General features: G+C 39.7%; 1 protein-coding gene across 1 annotated transcript in view; it reads left to right on the forward strand.

Moving 5' to 3' along the window:
• Nucleotides 1-18,826, forward strand: part of lhx6a (LIM homeobox 6a) — a 51,736-nt gene that overhangs the window by 9,411 nt on the left and 23,499 nt on the right. The window contains exon 5 of the mRNA XM_067969483.1: nt 16,079-16,299. Within this exon, the coding sequence (XP_067825584.1) occupies nt 16,079-16,299 (221 nt within the window). The remainder of the gene's footprint in view (nt 1-16,078; nt 16,300-18,826) is intronic.

Raw genomic sequence — 18,826 nt, forward strand, 5'->3', positions numbered from 1 at the left:
AGCTGCGTGTTAGTTTATATAAAATAAGCAAATTCAGCTTTTATTTAAAAAAACACTTGAACTTGGAGCAATAAGATCAGATGTTAGTAATGCTGTGACATAAGCAAAATCATAACACTGCAACAGCACCACGATATGAGCAAATAATGACACCCCATAATAAGTACTAGGGTGTTAGTCACCGTATTGCAGTATAAATAGAATATTGAACGTGATTGGCACATTCTTATCTGCGTAATAATACTCATTCCTATTAATTAAAACAACGCTTATTTCTCGAGCTGTGTGACAGCTCATTATCTTATGAACACTTTTAATGGAACTATTTCCACTCCTTTTAAGGGCATCACGCAATATGTTGAATGTTTAAACACAAGCAGACCTTCATCATCCACGTGCTCCAGGAACTCTAGCACGAGATAATAAACGTTCCCTTAGCAACTACGCTGGCACCAATGAACCAAAAAGCTAAATTATCCAATTAAAATGGTTACTGCAATTACGCAATTAATGATTTCACATGATGTCATTACATCACTGGGTGCCACATCATCTCAGTCTTTCGTCAGTCTATAAGGTATATAAGTTTGCACTTGTACATACTGATTCTGGCCTGTTCATAGTATAAGTAGAAAATATGTTGGGGACCTATTGAATATTCTGTCTAAAGGCGAGGTGAAATGTAACCTCTATTTAGCACACCAGTGGTGAAATACCAGTGGGAATAGATTTCTGCTGGCGTGACCTCACCCTGATTGACCAATATCACAAAACACCTTCAGCTGAAAACAGAAAAAGCAGGGAAAATTCAGGAGCATCTGTGTAGGAACAGAAGGTAGTCAGTCTAAGACTCTTCCTCACGATCTTCAGCCGATTTCCTTGGGCTCAAATATCTAGAAAATCAATTGAGTTCAGCGCTCCTGGGCTAGCGATAGCTAAGCAGTGACTAAGCTGGAAGGAGTGCATGTTGTGATTTGTTTATGTGGTCGAATATCCAATGTCCACGTTTAAAATATTTCTTGAATAGAAAGTCTAAAAGTCTTGAATAAAAAGATAGTATTTTTAAGATAAGAAGAAACAGATAATCTGACAGGCCTGCTTTGACCTGTGGTAAATATATTTTCAAGTGAGGCTGACCAGATAACTTATGAGTGACAAATACTTGTGTGGAATGTACACCCATCTCTTATAGGTATGATATTGGGTGGTAAAATGTCATCACTAAGCAGCTCCATATGATCTTGTAGGGCATCAAAAACTTTAAACAAACTTAGTAAAATGAAAATAATTTTTTTGTTGATTGAAAATCAAGTGCTATAAATATGATACACAGGGTTACCATGTAATGTGATGAATATGTCCAGTTATGACATTGTTATGTGAGCTACCGAGGAAGCATTGTTAATATTACATACTTTTAATATCACAGAGTCATCCACTGTGATATTCTGTTTTGTGGGCATTGCCTGAATTGTTCCAAGTTTTCCTTGTCGCTCAGAGGTAAAGATACCATCTCTCAGTTGTACAGACCAGAAAGGCTCTAGGGGAGAACAGAAATAGGACTGGTTGTGATGTCCTATTCACACAAAAGCAATGGCCATTTGGGCAAAGAACTAGACGAAGACCAGCGTCCCTGAAACTGTACCCCAACACATCAGCCTTGAGGAGGGGAGTGGAAAAGATTGGAGATAAATTAATTAACTAAATAAAATAAAACTGTGTCAGTGTACATTACATGGGTATGAACTGGTTTATTTTCATAGTTGTGAACAATGCCTTCCAGGGACTGTGATATTTCCAGCAGAGCCTGTAGAAATAAAGAACATTAACAATGCTAAAGTAACTGCTCACAATCATAGAATGATACAGCATAGAAGGAGGCCATTCAGCTCATCGTATGGCTGTATCATTCTATGATTGGCTCTTTGAAAAAGCTATCCAATTAGTCCCACTTCCCTGCTCTTTCCTCAACACCCTGCAATTTTTTCCCCTTCAAGTATTTATCCAATTCCCTTTTTGAAAGTTATTTTTGAATCTGCTTCCACCGCCCTTTCAGCATTCCAGATCATAACAACTCGCTGCATAAAAAAAGGTTTCCTCATGTCGCCTCTGGTTCTTTTGCCAATTACCTTAAATCTGTATCCTCTGGTTACTGACCCTTCTGCCACTGGAAACAGTTTCTCCTTATTTACTCTATCAAAACCCTTCATGATTTTGAACACCTTCTATTAAATCTCCCCTTAGCTTTCTCTGCTCTAAGGAGAACAACCCCAGATTCTCCACTCTCTCCACATAACTGAAGTCCTTCATCCCTGGTACCATTCTAGTAAATCTCTTTTGCACCCTCTCTAAGGCCTTGACATCCTTCCTAAAGGATATATTTTTAGATCTATTTTTGTAAACTTTTGCACTCTTTAAGTGAACGCTATCAGTACTGGTGACCCATATCGGTATTAGGGTACTTCCAGGTTTAGCATGTTTAGATGCAGAGTAAAGCTCCCTCCCCATTACATGAACCGCAGTTTCAGATGAGCATCCCCTATTCTATAGTAATTGTTCTATTTCCCACACCAGCCAACTTTGTGCTGTGGAACCGATTTGACATTACACAAACTCATTTCATGTAGACCCTTACAGGCAGCGATGACATTCATCCCAGCTGTCTGGGTTGGATTCAAACACAGCTCCCATAGTGTCATGTGTGATGAGGTTCATGCAAACTGTAACCATATCACAGAGATTGTCCCATCAGTAAACTTTCTGTTGCTTCATCATTTGACCTGATCTTAGAATCCAGCCCTAGCACATCACACTCCAGTTTTATTTTATTGTAATCAGTGTTCTGTCTTTCAGTGCTTGACATTGAGAGAATACGCTATATCCCAATTCAAAGTGAGATGAATCCTCATTCAACTCAGTCCTCTTGATCTATATCGATGGTTAAGTAAAGCATTAATGAGCCCAATACCAATGGTGCTCTGCAAAAAAAGGTCTGTACAGTAACAATTATGAAATTTCAGAAAAGCTGTAAAATGAGCATAGTTAAGCAATTTTTTTTTAAAGTTAGGCGTCTCTTGTTACATCATTGAGGAGGTACTTTGCTCCATAGATTTTCTATTCTTTATTTGAAATATTTATTTTGACTTTTTGAATAACGTTCTTTGTTTACAACATGGTGTATTAGAATACATGGTATATTGTGGTAGTGAGTGAGCTTTACTGAGTGCCTTGGGCTGGTGGATGACTCTGGAAATTGATTCCAGGAAGTGGTGTTGGCATTAGTTTGCACTGCTGTGTCAGTACCCCATGGGTTTTGGTTGTGTCACTAGTACTTTGGAAGTTAACCTATTCAAGTGATCGGATTGTGCTCCAGATGCTTGGTGTATGAGCTACATGGAGTGTTGTGTGGGCAGTGTTGTTGACCTGAACTAGCTTATAAATGCAGAGAAAACAAAAGAATTTAAGATGACGGTGACCTCAATATGCTTTAATGTAGGTTAAGTCAGATACTACAACTGGTAGATAAAACTTTTCAATTTATTACTTCAGCCTATTTATAGTTAGCCGTCTTCATAAATGTGAAAAACAATCTCTAACATTATTGCCAATCTCATTATCCTCCTGATTAAACTGGGCTTTCATTTAAGAATCAACAGCTGTGTTTTTCAGTGTGGGAGCCCAGAGCTAGCTCACCATTCTCGCAACAGCTTCTACAAATCATTTACACGTAGTTAGCTAAATTTCACAGCCTAATATAAAGTGTATTTTCAATTATACTCTTGAAGTTTCAATTTCATACACATACAAGAATATATTTTATGGCAGTATATCGCTGGGCATACTTGTTTAATTTAAGGCAAAATTAAAATCAATTTTTAAAAATAAAATTAGTGCAGTTGGTTAATACTGTGTGCGTTTGTTTTTCCCCCCCCTTAAAATTCTAACTTGCAAATGCCACTTTGTTCTGAATACTGTGACCGTGCAGTTTATTAACAGGTTTAGATGTTCAGCCATTACCTTTGTTACTGTCTAGAGGGTACTTACATTTTCTCAAATACAGTGATATAGAAATCTCACCACAGCTCCTATGATGTGAGGATTGCTGCTTTTATGTCCAAGTAGCCATTCTCGGAGTTTTGATTTAAAAAAAATAAAAACACATGATTAAATTACTGGAGAAATGAACAGTATGACATTTATAAGATGTTTCTGAAGTACTGGTTAAAAGTTACACACCCCAGGGCCATGGCCAAATTGCCTTGATGCTTAAAAATGCACTGCCTCCAGTCTTCAGCCAGCCCAAAGCATCAATTTGTTCTCCAGAAGCACTTTGTAATAGAATTGTATGAGGACATCAAAACATATGTTAATGGATACAATTATCTAAAACTGAAATAAAAGTAAGAGTGGAAAAAGGGGCACACTTTTTCATTGAATGCCAAAAATAATGCACAATAAAAGTAATGATCAATGACACTCCGTCCCAATAAAAGGTTATAATACTCGGTGCTCTTCGTCCCATTGACAAAGCATCTTCCTGTTACAGATGATGTTTACACGTACACTGAAGTTCCAGCTGACAAACCACATTCTCCATGGTGGGGTGACCTTGCCATGAGCACTCAGATTCTTATCATATAGGTGCAAGCACTTCATAACAGAAGGGAAATACTGCTGTTTATTGTTTATGTGAAGTCAGTTAATCGTATTCCCCTGCCTCATGTTAAAAATGGAACTGATGTGTTTTGAAGAAATTTTTAAATTTCAAAATATACTTTATTTCATAAAATTTAAAGATACCACAATTCCAAGGCGATAAAATACAAAACAATACAACCCGGATCATTCACAATATGATTCCAATATTGCAATTTAAAAACACAGTACATATCTTATAATACATGCTGTACAATACAAGGTGGGATGGTCTTACTCGGTGGCCTTTCCCCATGAAGCCTTTGCATAGGTCGCACCTCGCTTGAGTGCATCCCACAACATGTACTCCTGGACTTTGGAGTGTGCCAGTCGGCAACACTTGGCCGTGGACAGCTCCTTCAGCTGGAAGACCAACAGGTTTTGGGCGGACCAAAGGGCCGCCTTCACAGAGTTGGTGGTCTTCCAGCTGCAGGTGATATCTGTCTCGGTGTGCTTCCTGGGGAACAGCCCGTAGAGCACAGCGTCCTGTGTTACTGAAATGTTGGGGATGAACCGGGACAGATATATCTCTCCACACTTTCTGCACAAAAGGGCAGTCCATCAGGAGGTGGACGGCGGTCTCGTCCCCACCGCAGCCTCGAGGGCAGCTCGCGGTGGTGCTGAGATTCTTTGCATGTTGGAAGGACCGCACTGGCGTGCCCTTCTCACCAATGTCCAGGCTACATCCTGGTGCCTGTTGGTTAGTTCTGGCGATGAGATGTTCTGCCAAATGGCATCGGCCATCTGGTCGGGGAACTGCCCGATCAGATGCACCCTCTCCTTTCCCTGCAGGACTTTCAGAACATTCCATGTCGACCACAGTCTGATGGTTTTGTGGTCGAAGGGCTTCCTCCTCAGGAACTTCTCCACCTGAGACAGGTGGTGGAGTATGGTCCAACTAGATGGGACATCCTGTGTCTGCTCGGCCAGCGTGGCCAGACCCAGTCGTCTTAGTGTGGTGGACAGGTAGAAACTCAGCACAGAGACATTTGGTGTTTGCGTACTGGGGCTCTACACACATCCTGAGGCAGCCACACACAAAAGTGGCCATCCAGATCAGAACAGCGTCGGGGACGCTCTGCGCCCACCCCCCCCCCCTTGTCTGGGGACTTGTACATGATGTCCCTGCGGACACGTTCTACCTTGGACCTCCAGACAAAGTGGAAGATAGCTCGGGTGACTGTGACGGCGAATTGGCGGGGAATGGGCCCAGACCTTGGCCATTTGGAGCAACACCGCGAGTACCTCACACCTTATCACCAGGTTCCTGTCGGTTATGGAGAGGGATCGCCCCATTCACATACCAAGCTTCTGTTTGGCCGTGGCGACCCGTTCCGTGTTTTGAAGATATTATAGCACTGTATAATGTTTGGAGGCCATACTTTGATCACAGGAGGACTGAATACTCCTAACCTGTTCTCTTAACACTTTAAAGTGCTCTACAGTTCAGGAATCTATTGCTGCTTGAACATCTTTGAGGAATACCATCATAACAGATGACATAGAATGTGTTGCTGTTGTACATACTAATATTTTTCTAAATTATGCATTGAAGTAATTCTATCTGTCTATCTCTATCCCTATTGTGCTATCCAAAACACGGTTAGAATAAGCAAATTCATTACATGCATCAACGTGACACCATTACCCCAGGTGTCATATCTTCATAGTCTAACTTATTCTTTTCTATCTCCATCTTGTGGAAGTACTTACCTTCCCCAGTCATTCCTATTTCTCATGATCTTCAGACTTTTACATGTTTGGGGTTGCCTAAACACTACTTCCTGATTTACATCATCGACTCTATTCTTTTCAATTTTGGTTGTTTCCTGAACTATGGACCTCGGGCCTTCACCTAGATTTGCCAGTTAATAGAAAAAGTAATATCTAGTGTATAAATCACACACTTCTGCATGTTTTTATGGCCTATGTACAAAAGGGGAACAACTTATGAGGAGTTTAACTTAGGTTTTTATCACAAAAGCAATTTTAAAAACACAGGTCTGAGTGGTTACCCGGATGTAAACTGAGGCATCAATCAAAGTCTTGGGTCTAATGGAAGCAGTAAAGGGGAAGGTCAGATCAGGAAAATAAACTGGAGCTAAGCAATTGGCTCTAAAGTTGCTGCATAGTTGGTGTTGCAGCCAAAGTTGGTACCTGCTTGGCTTCAGTTATGGTTCTCTTTGCCCATCAAGTTCAAGTTTCACAAGTGATAGATGAATGTTTTATACTGACTGCAGCGAAATGCCCACAAGGCAATAGTTTACCAATTATAGTCTGAAAACTGCAGCCAAGATAAGTTTTTTTTTAACATTCACGTAACACCAGAATTATGGAAATAAATATCAACCCATATCAATTTTCTTGATCTTAAAAGGTCCATTTAAAATCATTTTACAAACTTAAAAATGAAACAACATACATCTGTTCAAACAGAGCACTGGATGGATCTCCCTGTGACTGGCAGCAGGTAATAGGACACAACGTTCCATTAAAATATTAAACTATTCTGTAGCCTAAGTTCTGGCACAGTTTGAAATGCAATGCAAATATTTTTAAATATAAACTACATTACGCTCTTGAATGAATTTTACTTTGTGTATTTAGACATTTTTTAAAGAAATGTTTATTGCAGCAGCCATTTGGGACACAATTTGCAGTTTGAGTTATCAAGATTCTAGAATGATAACATAGTAACCCAACAGAAAATCACAGCATATTGAGATAATGGAATCCAAACACTAGCCGCTCCTGAAACCTAGGTTTTAATTTAAAAAAACATAGTTTAGGTATCAGAATGCTTCGTGTGTAAGAAATTAATTGAAATAGATAAATTAAACAAAGCTTGAAAATATCCAAGTTATCAAAATTAGACTGGAGGAGACAAGTAATAGTGATCCATAAATCAGTAATAATCGAATATTACTGCAACAGGTTTTTATCAATATGTATGTTACCTCTCCATTGAAATGGTGACTAGCGTATATTAATTATCTGTGAAAGCTAGCAGTGCCTCACAAGCTATGCTTTATATGATGATGCAGTTACATTCAGTAAAGATACTCAATCAGCCTAATTATTTTCAGGTATTGATAACTCTAAACTATATTTTCATAATTTGACTGATTGGCAATTTAAAAAATTTTTTTTTATTCGTTCATGGGATGTGGGCGTCGCTGACGAGGCCAGCATTTATTGCCCATCCCTAATTGCCCTCGAGAAGGTGGTGGTGAGCCGCCTTCTTGAACCGCTGCAGTCCGTGTGGTGACGGTTCTCCCACAGTGCTGTTAGGAAGGGAGTTCCAGGATTTTGACCCAGCGACGATGAAGGAACGGCGATATATTTCCAAGTCGGGATGGTGTGTGACTTGGAGGGGAACGTGCAGGTGGTGTTGTTTCCATGCGCCTGCTGCTCTTGTCCTTCTAGGTGGTAGAGGTCGCGGGTTTGGGAGGTGCTGTCGAAGAAGCCTTGGCGAGTTGCTGCAGTGCATCCTGTGGATGGTACACGCTGCAGCCACAGTGCGCCGGTGGTGAAGGGAGTGAATGTTTAGGGTGGTGGATGGGGTGCCAATCAAGCGGGCTGCTTTATCTTGGATGGTGTTGAGCTTCTTGAGTGTTGTTGGAGCTGCACTCATCCAGGCAAGTGGAGAGTATTCCATCACACTCCTGACTTGTGCCTTGTAGATGGTGGAAAGGCTTTGGGGAGTCAGGAGGTGAGTCACTCGCCGCAGAATACCCAGCCTCTGACCTGCTCTCGTAGCCACAGTATTTATATGGCTGGTCCAGTTCAGTTTCTGGTCAATGGTGACCCCCAGGATGTTGATGGTGGGGGATTCGGCGATGGTAATGCCGTTGAATGTCAAGGGGAGGTGGTTAGACTCTCTCTTGTTGGAGATGGTCATTGCCTGGCACTTATCTGGCGCGAATGTTACTTGCCACTTATGAGCCCAAGCCTGGATGTTGTCCAGGTCTTGCTGCATGCGGGCTCGGACTGCTTCATTATCCGAGGGGTTGCGAATGGAACTGAACACTGTGCAATCATCAGCGAACATCCCCATTTCTGACCTTATGATGGAGGGAAGGTCATTGATGAAGCAGCTGAAGATGGTTGGGCCTAGGACACTGCCCTGAGGAACTCCTGCAGCAATGCCCTGGGGCTGAGATGATTGGCCTCCAACAACCACTACCATCTTCCTTTGTGCTAGGTATGACTCCAGCCACTGGAGAGTTTTCCCCCTGATTCCCATGGACTTCAATTTTACTAGGGCTCCTTGGTGCCACACTCGGTCAAATGCTGCCTTGATGTCAAGGGCAGTCACTCTCACCTCACCTCTGGAATTCAGCTCTTTTGTCCATGTTTGGACCAAGGCTGTAATGAGGTCTGGAGCCGAGTGGTCCTGGCGGAACCCAAACTGAGCATCGGTGAGCAGGTTATTGGTGAGTAAGTGCCGCTTGATAGCACTGTCGACAACACCTTCCATCACTTTGCTGATGATTGAGAGTAGACTGATGGGGCGGTAATTGGCCGGATTGGATTTGTCCTGCTTTTTGTGGACAGGACATACCTGGGCAATTTTCCACATTGTCGGGTAGATGCCAGTGTTGTAGCTGTACTGGAACAGCTTGGCTAGAGGCGCAGCTAGTTCTGGAGCACAAGTCTTCAGCACTACAGCTGGGATGTTGTCGGGGCCCATAGCCTTTGCTGTATCCAGTGCACTCAGCCGTTTCTTGATATCACGTGGAGTGAATCGAATTGGCCGAAGACTGGCTTCCGTGATGGTGGGGATATCGGGAGGAGGCTGAGATGGATCATCCACTCGGCACTTCTGGCTGAAGATGGTTGCAAACGCTTCAGCCTTGTCTTTTGCACTCACGTGCTGGACTCCGCCATCATTGAGAATGGGGATGTTTGCAGAGCCTCCACCTCCCGTTAGTTGTTTAATTGTCCACCACCATTCACGACTGGATGTGGCAGGACTGCAGAGCTTTGATCTGATCCGTTGGTTGTGGAATCGCTTAGCTCTGTCTATAGCATGTTGCTTCCGCTGTTTAGCATGCATGTAGTCCTGAGTTGTAGCTTCACCAGGTTGGTACCTCATTTTTAGGTACGCCTTTGGCAATATTCTATTTAATTATTTTTGTATATTAGTACAGGTTGTCGTTAATGCTGTGTTAAGCTGGTCCACAATAAAACCATCAGCAATCCATTCTTTTCATGAAGTAAATTAACAGGACTGGCTGTAATCTTGAGATTTCATAGTTGAGAACAAGGTTAAAATGCATGTGACTGAAGGTTCAGAAACTAAAGACATTTTAACTGTGAATCTGAAAGACTTAGGATATTCCTATTGGATTGAAATTTGATTCTTGGAGTTTAAATGTCTTCCAGTCTCTTTATTTGAAATATTCTTTCTATTGCACTGACTGATGCTTAGAAAAAAATACATTCATTCAAACTGTTAATTCTATCTCTATTTAAATTTAGACTTTCACAATTAAATTTCTTAAAGGGACAGTGTGCTCAATGGAATTGCCAAATAATAAATGTTCTAAAGGAATGCATTTAAATATTCATCAATGACTCTCCGATAACCTTTGTTGATGTATTTAATGGTTTAAAACTCCTTGCTTGAGGCAGCTTGGAGTAGATAGTTTGTGTAGGATTGACGCCATGAAGTTCCACATCATGACCAAGTGAGTGAGAATGGTGGGGCTGTGGGCAGCACCCTCCTGCTCATGATTTCACTGGAGTGGTACTTCGTGAGCAGGCTATTATGAATTCAGATTTTGAAACACTGAATTTGTGGAAAATAATTTCAACAGACACAAACAGGGTGGAGTTTGTCAAGAGAGATATCCGCAACAACAAAGCTTCCCTATACCTTTTATCTCACCTGCTGGCAATGTCTCTTGTGCCAGGGTTACTGCATCACAGCTGCACATCTCAATGCAGTTGCTGCGAGCTCCACCTTTTTGCTGGAAGGTATCCCTGCAACACCTGCCCCTTCAGTGAGGTGCATTCAAATGCAGGTGGTGCCATTGTGAATTTTTAGGAAATTCCAAGAAAATGTTGGCAACTACAATTAAAGTACAACCTTAGAATGCACGACTGCAACAGGAATTAGCATCTGCTGGGCAACCATTCATCTTCTGCAATTTGTTGAACGGTTAATATAAAATAATTTTAATGCTTTATGTAATGTCATCAGAAACAGATAAAAAACTATTTCTTTGAAAGATATTCTGCAACAGATATTATCTAATGTACTAATCAACATAATCGAAGTCAATCTGATATTATCTGATAGGGCTTTGGTGAGACCACACCTGGAGTACTGTGTACAGTTTTGGTCACCTTACCTAGGGAAGGATATACTTGCCTTAGAGACGGCGCAACAAGGTTCACTAGATTGATTCCTGGGATGAGAGGGTTGTCCTATGAGGAGAGATTGAATAGAATGAGCCTATGCTCTCTGGAGTTTAGAGGAATGAGAGGTGTTCTCATTGAAACGTATAAGATTCTTTGAGGGCTTGACAAGGTAGATGCAGAGAGGCTATTTCCCCTGGCTGGAGAGTCTAGAACTAGGAGGCATAGTCTCAGGATAAGGGGTCAGCCATTTAGGACTGAGATGAGGAGAAATTTTTTCACTCAGAGGGTTGTGAATCTTTGGAACCCCAGAGGGCTGTGGATGCTCAGTCATGGAGGTATATTCAAGACTGAGATTGATAGATTTTTGGACTCTAAGGGAATCAAGGGATATGGGGATCGGGCGGGAAAGTGGAGTTGAGGTCAAAGATCAGCCATGATCTTATTGAATGGCAGAACAGGCTCGAGGGGCCGTATGGCCTACTCCTGCTTCTATTTCTTCTGTTCTTATATTATGTATATAGAATATGAATTAAGCAGATAATTGAAAGAAAAGAAAGATAGACGTGCATTTATATAGTACCTTTTATGACCTCAGTCAATGAAGTACTTTTGAACTGTAGTCAATTTTGTAATGTAGGAAATGTGGCAGTTAATTTGAACACAGCAAGGTCTCACAAACAGCAATGTGATAATGACCAGATAATCTGTTTTTAGTGATGTTGGTTGAGGGATAAATATTGGCCAAGACACTGGGGAGAACTCCCCTGCTCTTCTTTGAAATAGTACCGTGGGACTTTTAAGTCCACCTGAGATGGCTTCAGTTTCACGTCTTTAAAGCACCTTCAACAGTGCAGCACTCTCTCAGTACTGCATTGAAGTGTCAGTTTAGATTTTTGTGCTCAAGTCTCTGGAGTGTAACTTGAACCCTCAACCTCCTGACTCAGACTGCTACCACAGCTGACACATATTTGGTACATAAGCAGAATTTTTGTGTCAAACTTTTTCCCCTTGTATATGTAAGTGGTAACTTCATAATGTTTGATAATATACTGTATTCTCAAATACAGTGGCAAAATATAATTAAACCTTGTTACAGAACGAGTGCTTAATAGAAAGTATATTCATCATCTGGGATTTACTGCATTAGTACAGTTCTTGCAGATGTACTTTGGCAGTGTATGAGGAAGCCTGGTTTATCACTTCTCTGACTGTAAATCTGCACCATTGACACTTAAATAAATGTGTCCTTACCTTAAAAGAAATAAACTCTAAATTGTAAGCTAAGGATATGCTCACTATAATCGTTTTAGCAAATTTCTAAAAATACCCTCCATTGTTACAAATGTTGATTTTTGAAAATAACTTGAATTCCTATTTGTTTTGATTGATAGGAAAAATTGCAACAATAACAAGTTCTGGCTTCTATTACCCTTTAAAGACTGATTTCCTTTTTTTAGTTTGTGAGAAACTATTATGTTTCCCATCGCATATTGCTTCCTGCAATAATATTCCACATGAACGTAAGGCTGAATGAAACTGAACCAACTAAGAACAAAGCACAGAGCAAACATATGTCCTCTTTATGGGGCTGTAGCCTTTGAACATTATAACCGTAGAATATTCTATGGTTAAAAACTTACCAATTCACTAAAATTCTTCCCCCAAAAGACAGGCAAGTGCTGATATATTTCCAGTGGTACAAAAATAAGTGCTCCCTGAATAAATGCACAATCTGCATTTCACTTACATAACAACAATGACTGCACTTTAAAGCATTCACTGTCCATATAGCATTTTGGAACATTTCTGAGAGACACATAAGTCGCTATATAAATGCAGATTTGTTCTTTCTATCTGATGTAGCACTGAACCATAAGAGCCCAGATTTGTTTCTTAGGCTGTGCTGAGTTGGCTGATATCTGGTGGGGCAGGAGGGTTATAGAACAAATTAAAATATGCTTCTCTTTGTTATCCGATGACCTGTGCTGTGAACTGTGTGTGCAGATGAGAGCAAGATTGGCCCCAACTGTGATGCACATTGTAGTCAAATAACCTATTGACACTGGATGAGGTATTTGAGGGTTACAGGCACTCATTGGACCATACCCAGCCTGAGTCAGCACTTGTGGGGGGAAAGGAGGGTGTGGAAATTGGGGGGGGGGTAAGAGAAGCAATAAAATAACCAAATCTAATAGGTACAAATTATAGTGTATTCACATGATGTTTCTAATCACTTGACTAAAGCTCTGCATACACCCATTTTGGAAGGTTCTATGCCAGTATCTGGGTCAAGGGGAAGAGATGTTATTGTAGGATGGTAATTATGTTTCTGTTTAATGTATTTCTTCTTTTTCTGGACAGTTTGGCAGAGAAACTACATTTAAGTCTCTGCCTTTAGCCAAATCAGAGTTGCAGTTTATATTTCTAAGATGGTACATAAATGCTAGCAATTTGTTAAAGTACACAATGAATATATGCTTGCTCATGTGTAAGGATAGTGTTGTCTTGGTCCCCGACAGGCATGTACTGACAGCAGCTAAACTGAGAAAGCACTGCTTCCAATGAAAACAGATATCACAAAATCAAAGCAATTACCAATGTTTTAAAGGACAATTGCACCCAAATTACAAATGTGGAGAGGCTGAAGGGTCACTGTCCAATTGGGTTTTGTTTGCCCAATTGAATGCAGCTACTGGTAGCAGGAATTGGAGATTTGTCTTGTTGGATTCTTAGACAAAGCATAATATTTTACCCTTTTACATCAGTCAGGTCATTTTCTGTTTAGTAAACCAGGATACTAATATTTGTTTAAATCTTTAAAGTTTGTTACTTTTACACAACCATGTTCCAGTCCACAAATTGATTTTTTATTATTAAAATTAAATTAGAAGAAATTGGAATTACGACAGGATATTCTGCCCTTCACAGTAAGTGATGTGTTGGCACTTTCTGTAAAGGAGCATTCTAGAAGAAAAGCCTAAAGGCACGACTTCAATCCTGCAGTCTCCAAGTTTAATAGATCATCAACTTTATTTAGAAACCGAAGTAAAAATGACTGATAGTGAGTCGTTTTCAACCTAAATGCAGATACAAGAAAGTTGTTTTTTTAATGAAAAACTGTATAGGAAAGAAAGTAAAACAGAAAAGGACACAAATGAAGACAGAACAAAAGAAAAGGGAGAGAGTTACTTTATTTCACTGCAATTTAAAGCTTTGTCTTTATCTAGAGTATTTGTGTAATCATCACTGAATATTAATTAGTTAAATTGCTAATACATGTGCATTAAGTACAAACTATTTTGGAAATTACAAACTATAGTTAAAATATTACTGTATTGCATGGCAAGGTTTGTATTTTGTATTTTTTTCAAATATGCATAGAGAGCATCTTAAATTTTACTGCAGAAAGATTATAAAGTTGTGTAAATGTGGGCCATCAAATTAAATATAGAAAGTGATATGTTAGCTTTTAAAAATTAAGTGGTTAAAGTGGTCAATGAAAATTCAGCTTGGCAGCCCTATGCTGGTCCATTTTTGCTTTGCTTGGCCCACATTGCTTATCCCACGGGTCCTGATCTCATTTACCCATGGCCCTCACCCTTAATTTTCAGAAGATTGGCAGAGGGAGCAGGCTCAGGACTGAGAATGTGAAATCAAGTCTTGAAGCCCCACCCCAAAAAAAAAATTGTATTTGTGCACTGGAGTTATCTATTGATATGATGAGATGTAATAAAATTTAACTCTATAAGATTTAAATGCTACAAAACAAATGGTAATAGTTACAAATATTCTACTGTTGAAAAATCTATCATGCACTAAAATTTAATAACTTTGTTTGATATATTTTTCAATAAAAGCCACATGTGCTATCTATAATTTCCAGATTACAGCTAGGGGAATTGTAGAGGAGGAAAGAATGAAAGAGAGAACCTGAAATTTGGAATATAGTGTTGATCTTAGATTGAGACTTCAGTTTCTAAAATTAGTTTAATATTATAAATCCCACAAAGTAACCACTCAAGTAACTCAAACTGTTTGGCTAGCAATGCGAATTTGTATGTCCTGAGATTCAGCACTGAAAGAGTTAAGAGTTGGATTGTAAGGACGGAGCAGTTACTGGCTCTCATGCCTGTAAGAGATGATTAATACCATCATGGCATTTCTCACACAAATAAACACACATCCATGAAAAATAACCTCTGCAGGTTGTGTTATAAACACCTTATTGCACAGTCTGGCCTTTGCTTCTCTTGACTCCTCCTCCCACACTATAGCCTTGCTTCTGAATCTCAAAACTGTGCAGTAACTGAGATTGCGGAGTTGCAGTAAGCAAAGGACTGTTCACAAATAGGACAAAAAAAAATCCAGTGTTGCAATACGATAACCAGAGTCGTCAACTTTTGGGAAAATGTCCCGAGTGAGATTCATAATCAAAAAGAGAAACGGATCACAAACCTACTTAAACATATGGAACTGTTTTTAAAAATGAGGTACATTAAAATGTGTCATATTTTAAAATCATGAGTGAGTCTCATTCCAAATGAGTAACACTTGATATGCCAGATTATAATATGTAAGTGGGAAAGAGGGAACATGCCTTTTCTAGGAATATATCATCCTAAGTTGTGGGAAAGTAACTTTTCCAATGAGTAACTAACTATTTTCTGGTGGGAGCACCCCACTGGTCCAATCTTTTATCCAGAGTTGATGGCTGCCCTTTCCTGAAACCCTGATCAGGCCCCTAGTTTAAGAGTCATATGATGATTACTAAATTCACTAAAGCAGGTATGCCTTCAGCTGTTTCTTATGGTATGAATTAATGTTAGGGGCATTGTAGGGGGCATGCGGTACCAGATTTCTTTGATTACTTTTTCATTTTATGTCATGCTCAAAAACTCACTATTTTAGACCACCCACTGCTAAAGCTCCATTTCCTGATATTTTATGATACAAGACTTCAGATATACAGCTGAGACATAATTGCATTTCTGATGTAATGTTTCCTCTTTTTCAGCCGGTTTGGCACTAAGTGCGCCCGCTGTGGTAGGCAGATCTATGCCAGTGACTGGGTACGGAGAGCACGGGGTAATGCCTACCACCTGGCATGCTTTGCTTGTTTCTCCTGTAAGAGGCAGCTCTCCACAGGGGAGGAGTTTGGGCTGGTTGAAGAAAAAGTGCTCTGTAGGATCCACTACGACACCATGCTGGAAAACCTCAAGCAAGCAGCGGAGAATGGTAATTGTAGTGAGATTGTTAATCCAATGGATTTATGTACTGCTGCATGCATGTGTCCTCGAAACAGCAAGAAAAAGCGACGCGAATACAATTTTCTTTATACAGTCAAATCCTGCTAAACATGTCGCCAAGAAATGTTATACTTGGATTAAGATTCCTTTGATTTTTTTAAAGTTTTTTGAAGTGCAGATAAAATGTTCAATTTTCGAATCTCTGTACTGCACTCACTTAATTATTCATTGAGCAAATCAATCTAAACAAAATAATATAAAACACTTGAAATGCAACATTTGGAATGTTCTGCAGCCTCTCGATGATACTTGGTAGTGACTGGCTGTATGTATTGTGCTGGTAATTGGATAACATTTAATGTCTGACTCAGAGTTTCTGTTGTGCTGGGTATATTCTATGCTATACCTTGTATCAGAAATTTTACGTGATAGGAATGATTGGAAGGTGGCTTGGTACATTGGAATTCTGTGATTCAATTGGGAGTTGAGTTTATCTGGAGCTGAATGTATATACGATAAAAATGACTACAATACAATAGCTCTCACCAAGGATTCAATACTGATTGTATCTTTACGTCCGTTTTGCCCATTTCCTACTTACCTACTTTTCTTCAACTTATTTTTGCCCCTTGTAGCCCACACACCACCACACATCCTCCCTGGAGTTGGCAATGATGACACAACAGCCATTAATGCCAATTCATGACTGGGCAGTAGGGCATACGATTTATGTGGAAATGAGTCATTGCCTTTTGTTTTCCTCTGACAGTTGAATGCTTTGTGCCCATGTGGCACTCCACCTAATAATTTGAGTGGGAAATGCATTAAACTCGTCTGACTGAGGTTTTACAGGAAGCACTGGGTCATAAAACTGCATGGTCAAGAGGCACTTAACCACTTTACTTTGATAATGTAACAACATTATAGGTTTCTTTTTATTTGATTTTCACTTTGATGATGTTTTTATGTCAGTGTGAGGGAAGGGAACATTTTTCCATTATTGGCACCTAGAGGGTTAGCTGCAACAAAGGTCTCCTTGCACTGTCCAATTCCTACACCTGTCGTCCTTGTGACTTGTTGAATTGAGATTATTAATTTGGCTGAAATTATGGACAGTTTTATTCTGTGGATGTACAACCACTAGTAACTGAGATTGCCAAAACATATTTCGCATGGCTCTGGCAAAGAGATTGGACTTTAGTGTGGGGTTAATAGGATAGATAGAGAGAAACTATTTCCTCTGGTGGGGGGAGTCTAGACAAAGGAGCATAACCTTAAAATTAGAGCTAGGCCATTCAGGGGTGTTGTCTGGAAGCACTTCTTCACACAAAAGGTAGTGGAAATCTGGAACTCTCTCCCCCAAAGAGCTGTTGAGGCTAGGTCAATTGAAAACTTCAAAACTGAGATTGATAGATTTTTGTTAGGTAAGGGATATGGAACCAAGGCAGGTAAATGGGGTTGAGATACAGATCAGCCATGATCTAATTGAATGGTGGAAAGGGCTTGAGGAGCTGAATGGTCTACTCCTGTTCCTATGTAATTCAAACACAGACCCCAGAGATGAAAGGACAGCGTGATAACAATTCCCTTTAGTTGGATATTTGGAAATATTTTGCTTGAAAATAACAATAAGCTGTTTATCGTTGCATTCACTTGTCTTTGTCTTTTGTTTATCAAGTTAATCTTTTCAGGATGCAGTAGCCCTTAATTACCCTGAAATAATATTTCATAGCTCCAAGCATCTACTTTTATTTAACAAAATCTATTGGTAAAGAAATTGAGATTTATTGCAGTAGTTATGATATTAGATGTACATTAACATTGGATTTGGTGAAAGTCATGGTACGTTTCACACTGAATGTTGAGTCCACAAAGGGTACTTTGGAGCAACATGGAGCACTTTATTAGAAAGGGCTGGAACCCTTACAAAAGTTTCTCCAAACCTCTTAATGTTATCTCGTTATTGTGAAATGTTTTCTCATTATTATTGTTTCTTATTATACAGAAAAAAATGGCCGTAGCCAGCACAGTAATATATAGTGGGTGGAATCACAAAGTTCACTTTTAGTGGCACACTAACACTCTGGCCTTTAACCAAATGGCTCTGCTGGGAAATCAGTCAAGATCAATGTACTTTACTGAAGATAAGAATGCTTTCATGTTAGAGCTGCAATATCCATTTATGTTAGCCATACAAAATCATTGAAAATCAAAATGTGCAATCATCTTTTTTCTGATTTTTTCCTTCAAAGGTTATAATAAAATTTGAATATTATTGTGTTCTAAACCTATAATCTCAACAATTCATAACTTTGCCAATGTCACCCAAAGGAAGAGGCTTTCACCTCCAGTGGCCGTTCAGTGACATCTTATGCCTATTAATTTATAGTTTCTCAATCAGCTATTAGAGTGATAGTGTTGTATTATCTGGTTATGCATTGTTCAGACATAATAAATGTCCTTGTGTACCCTACCACAAACTAAGGATAACAGGTTAGTTAAAAGGCTGGTCTACC

The sequence above is a fragment of the Heptranchias perlo genome, chromosome 31, assembly GCF_035084215.1.
Source record: "Heptranchias perlo isolate sHepPer1 chromosome 31, sHepPer1.hap1, whole genome shotgun sequence".
In the NCBI taxonomy this organism is placed as follows: Eukaryota; Metazoa; Chordata; class Chondrichthyes; order Hexanchiformes; family Hexanchidae; genus Heptranchias; species Heptranchias perlo.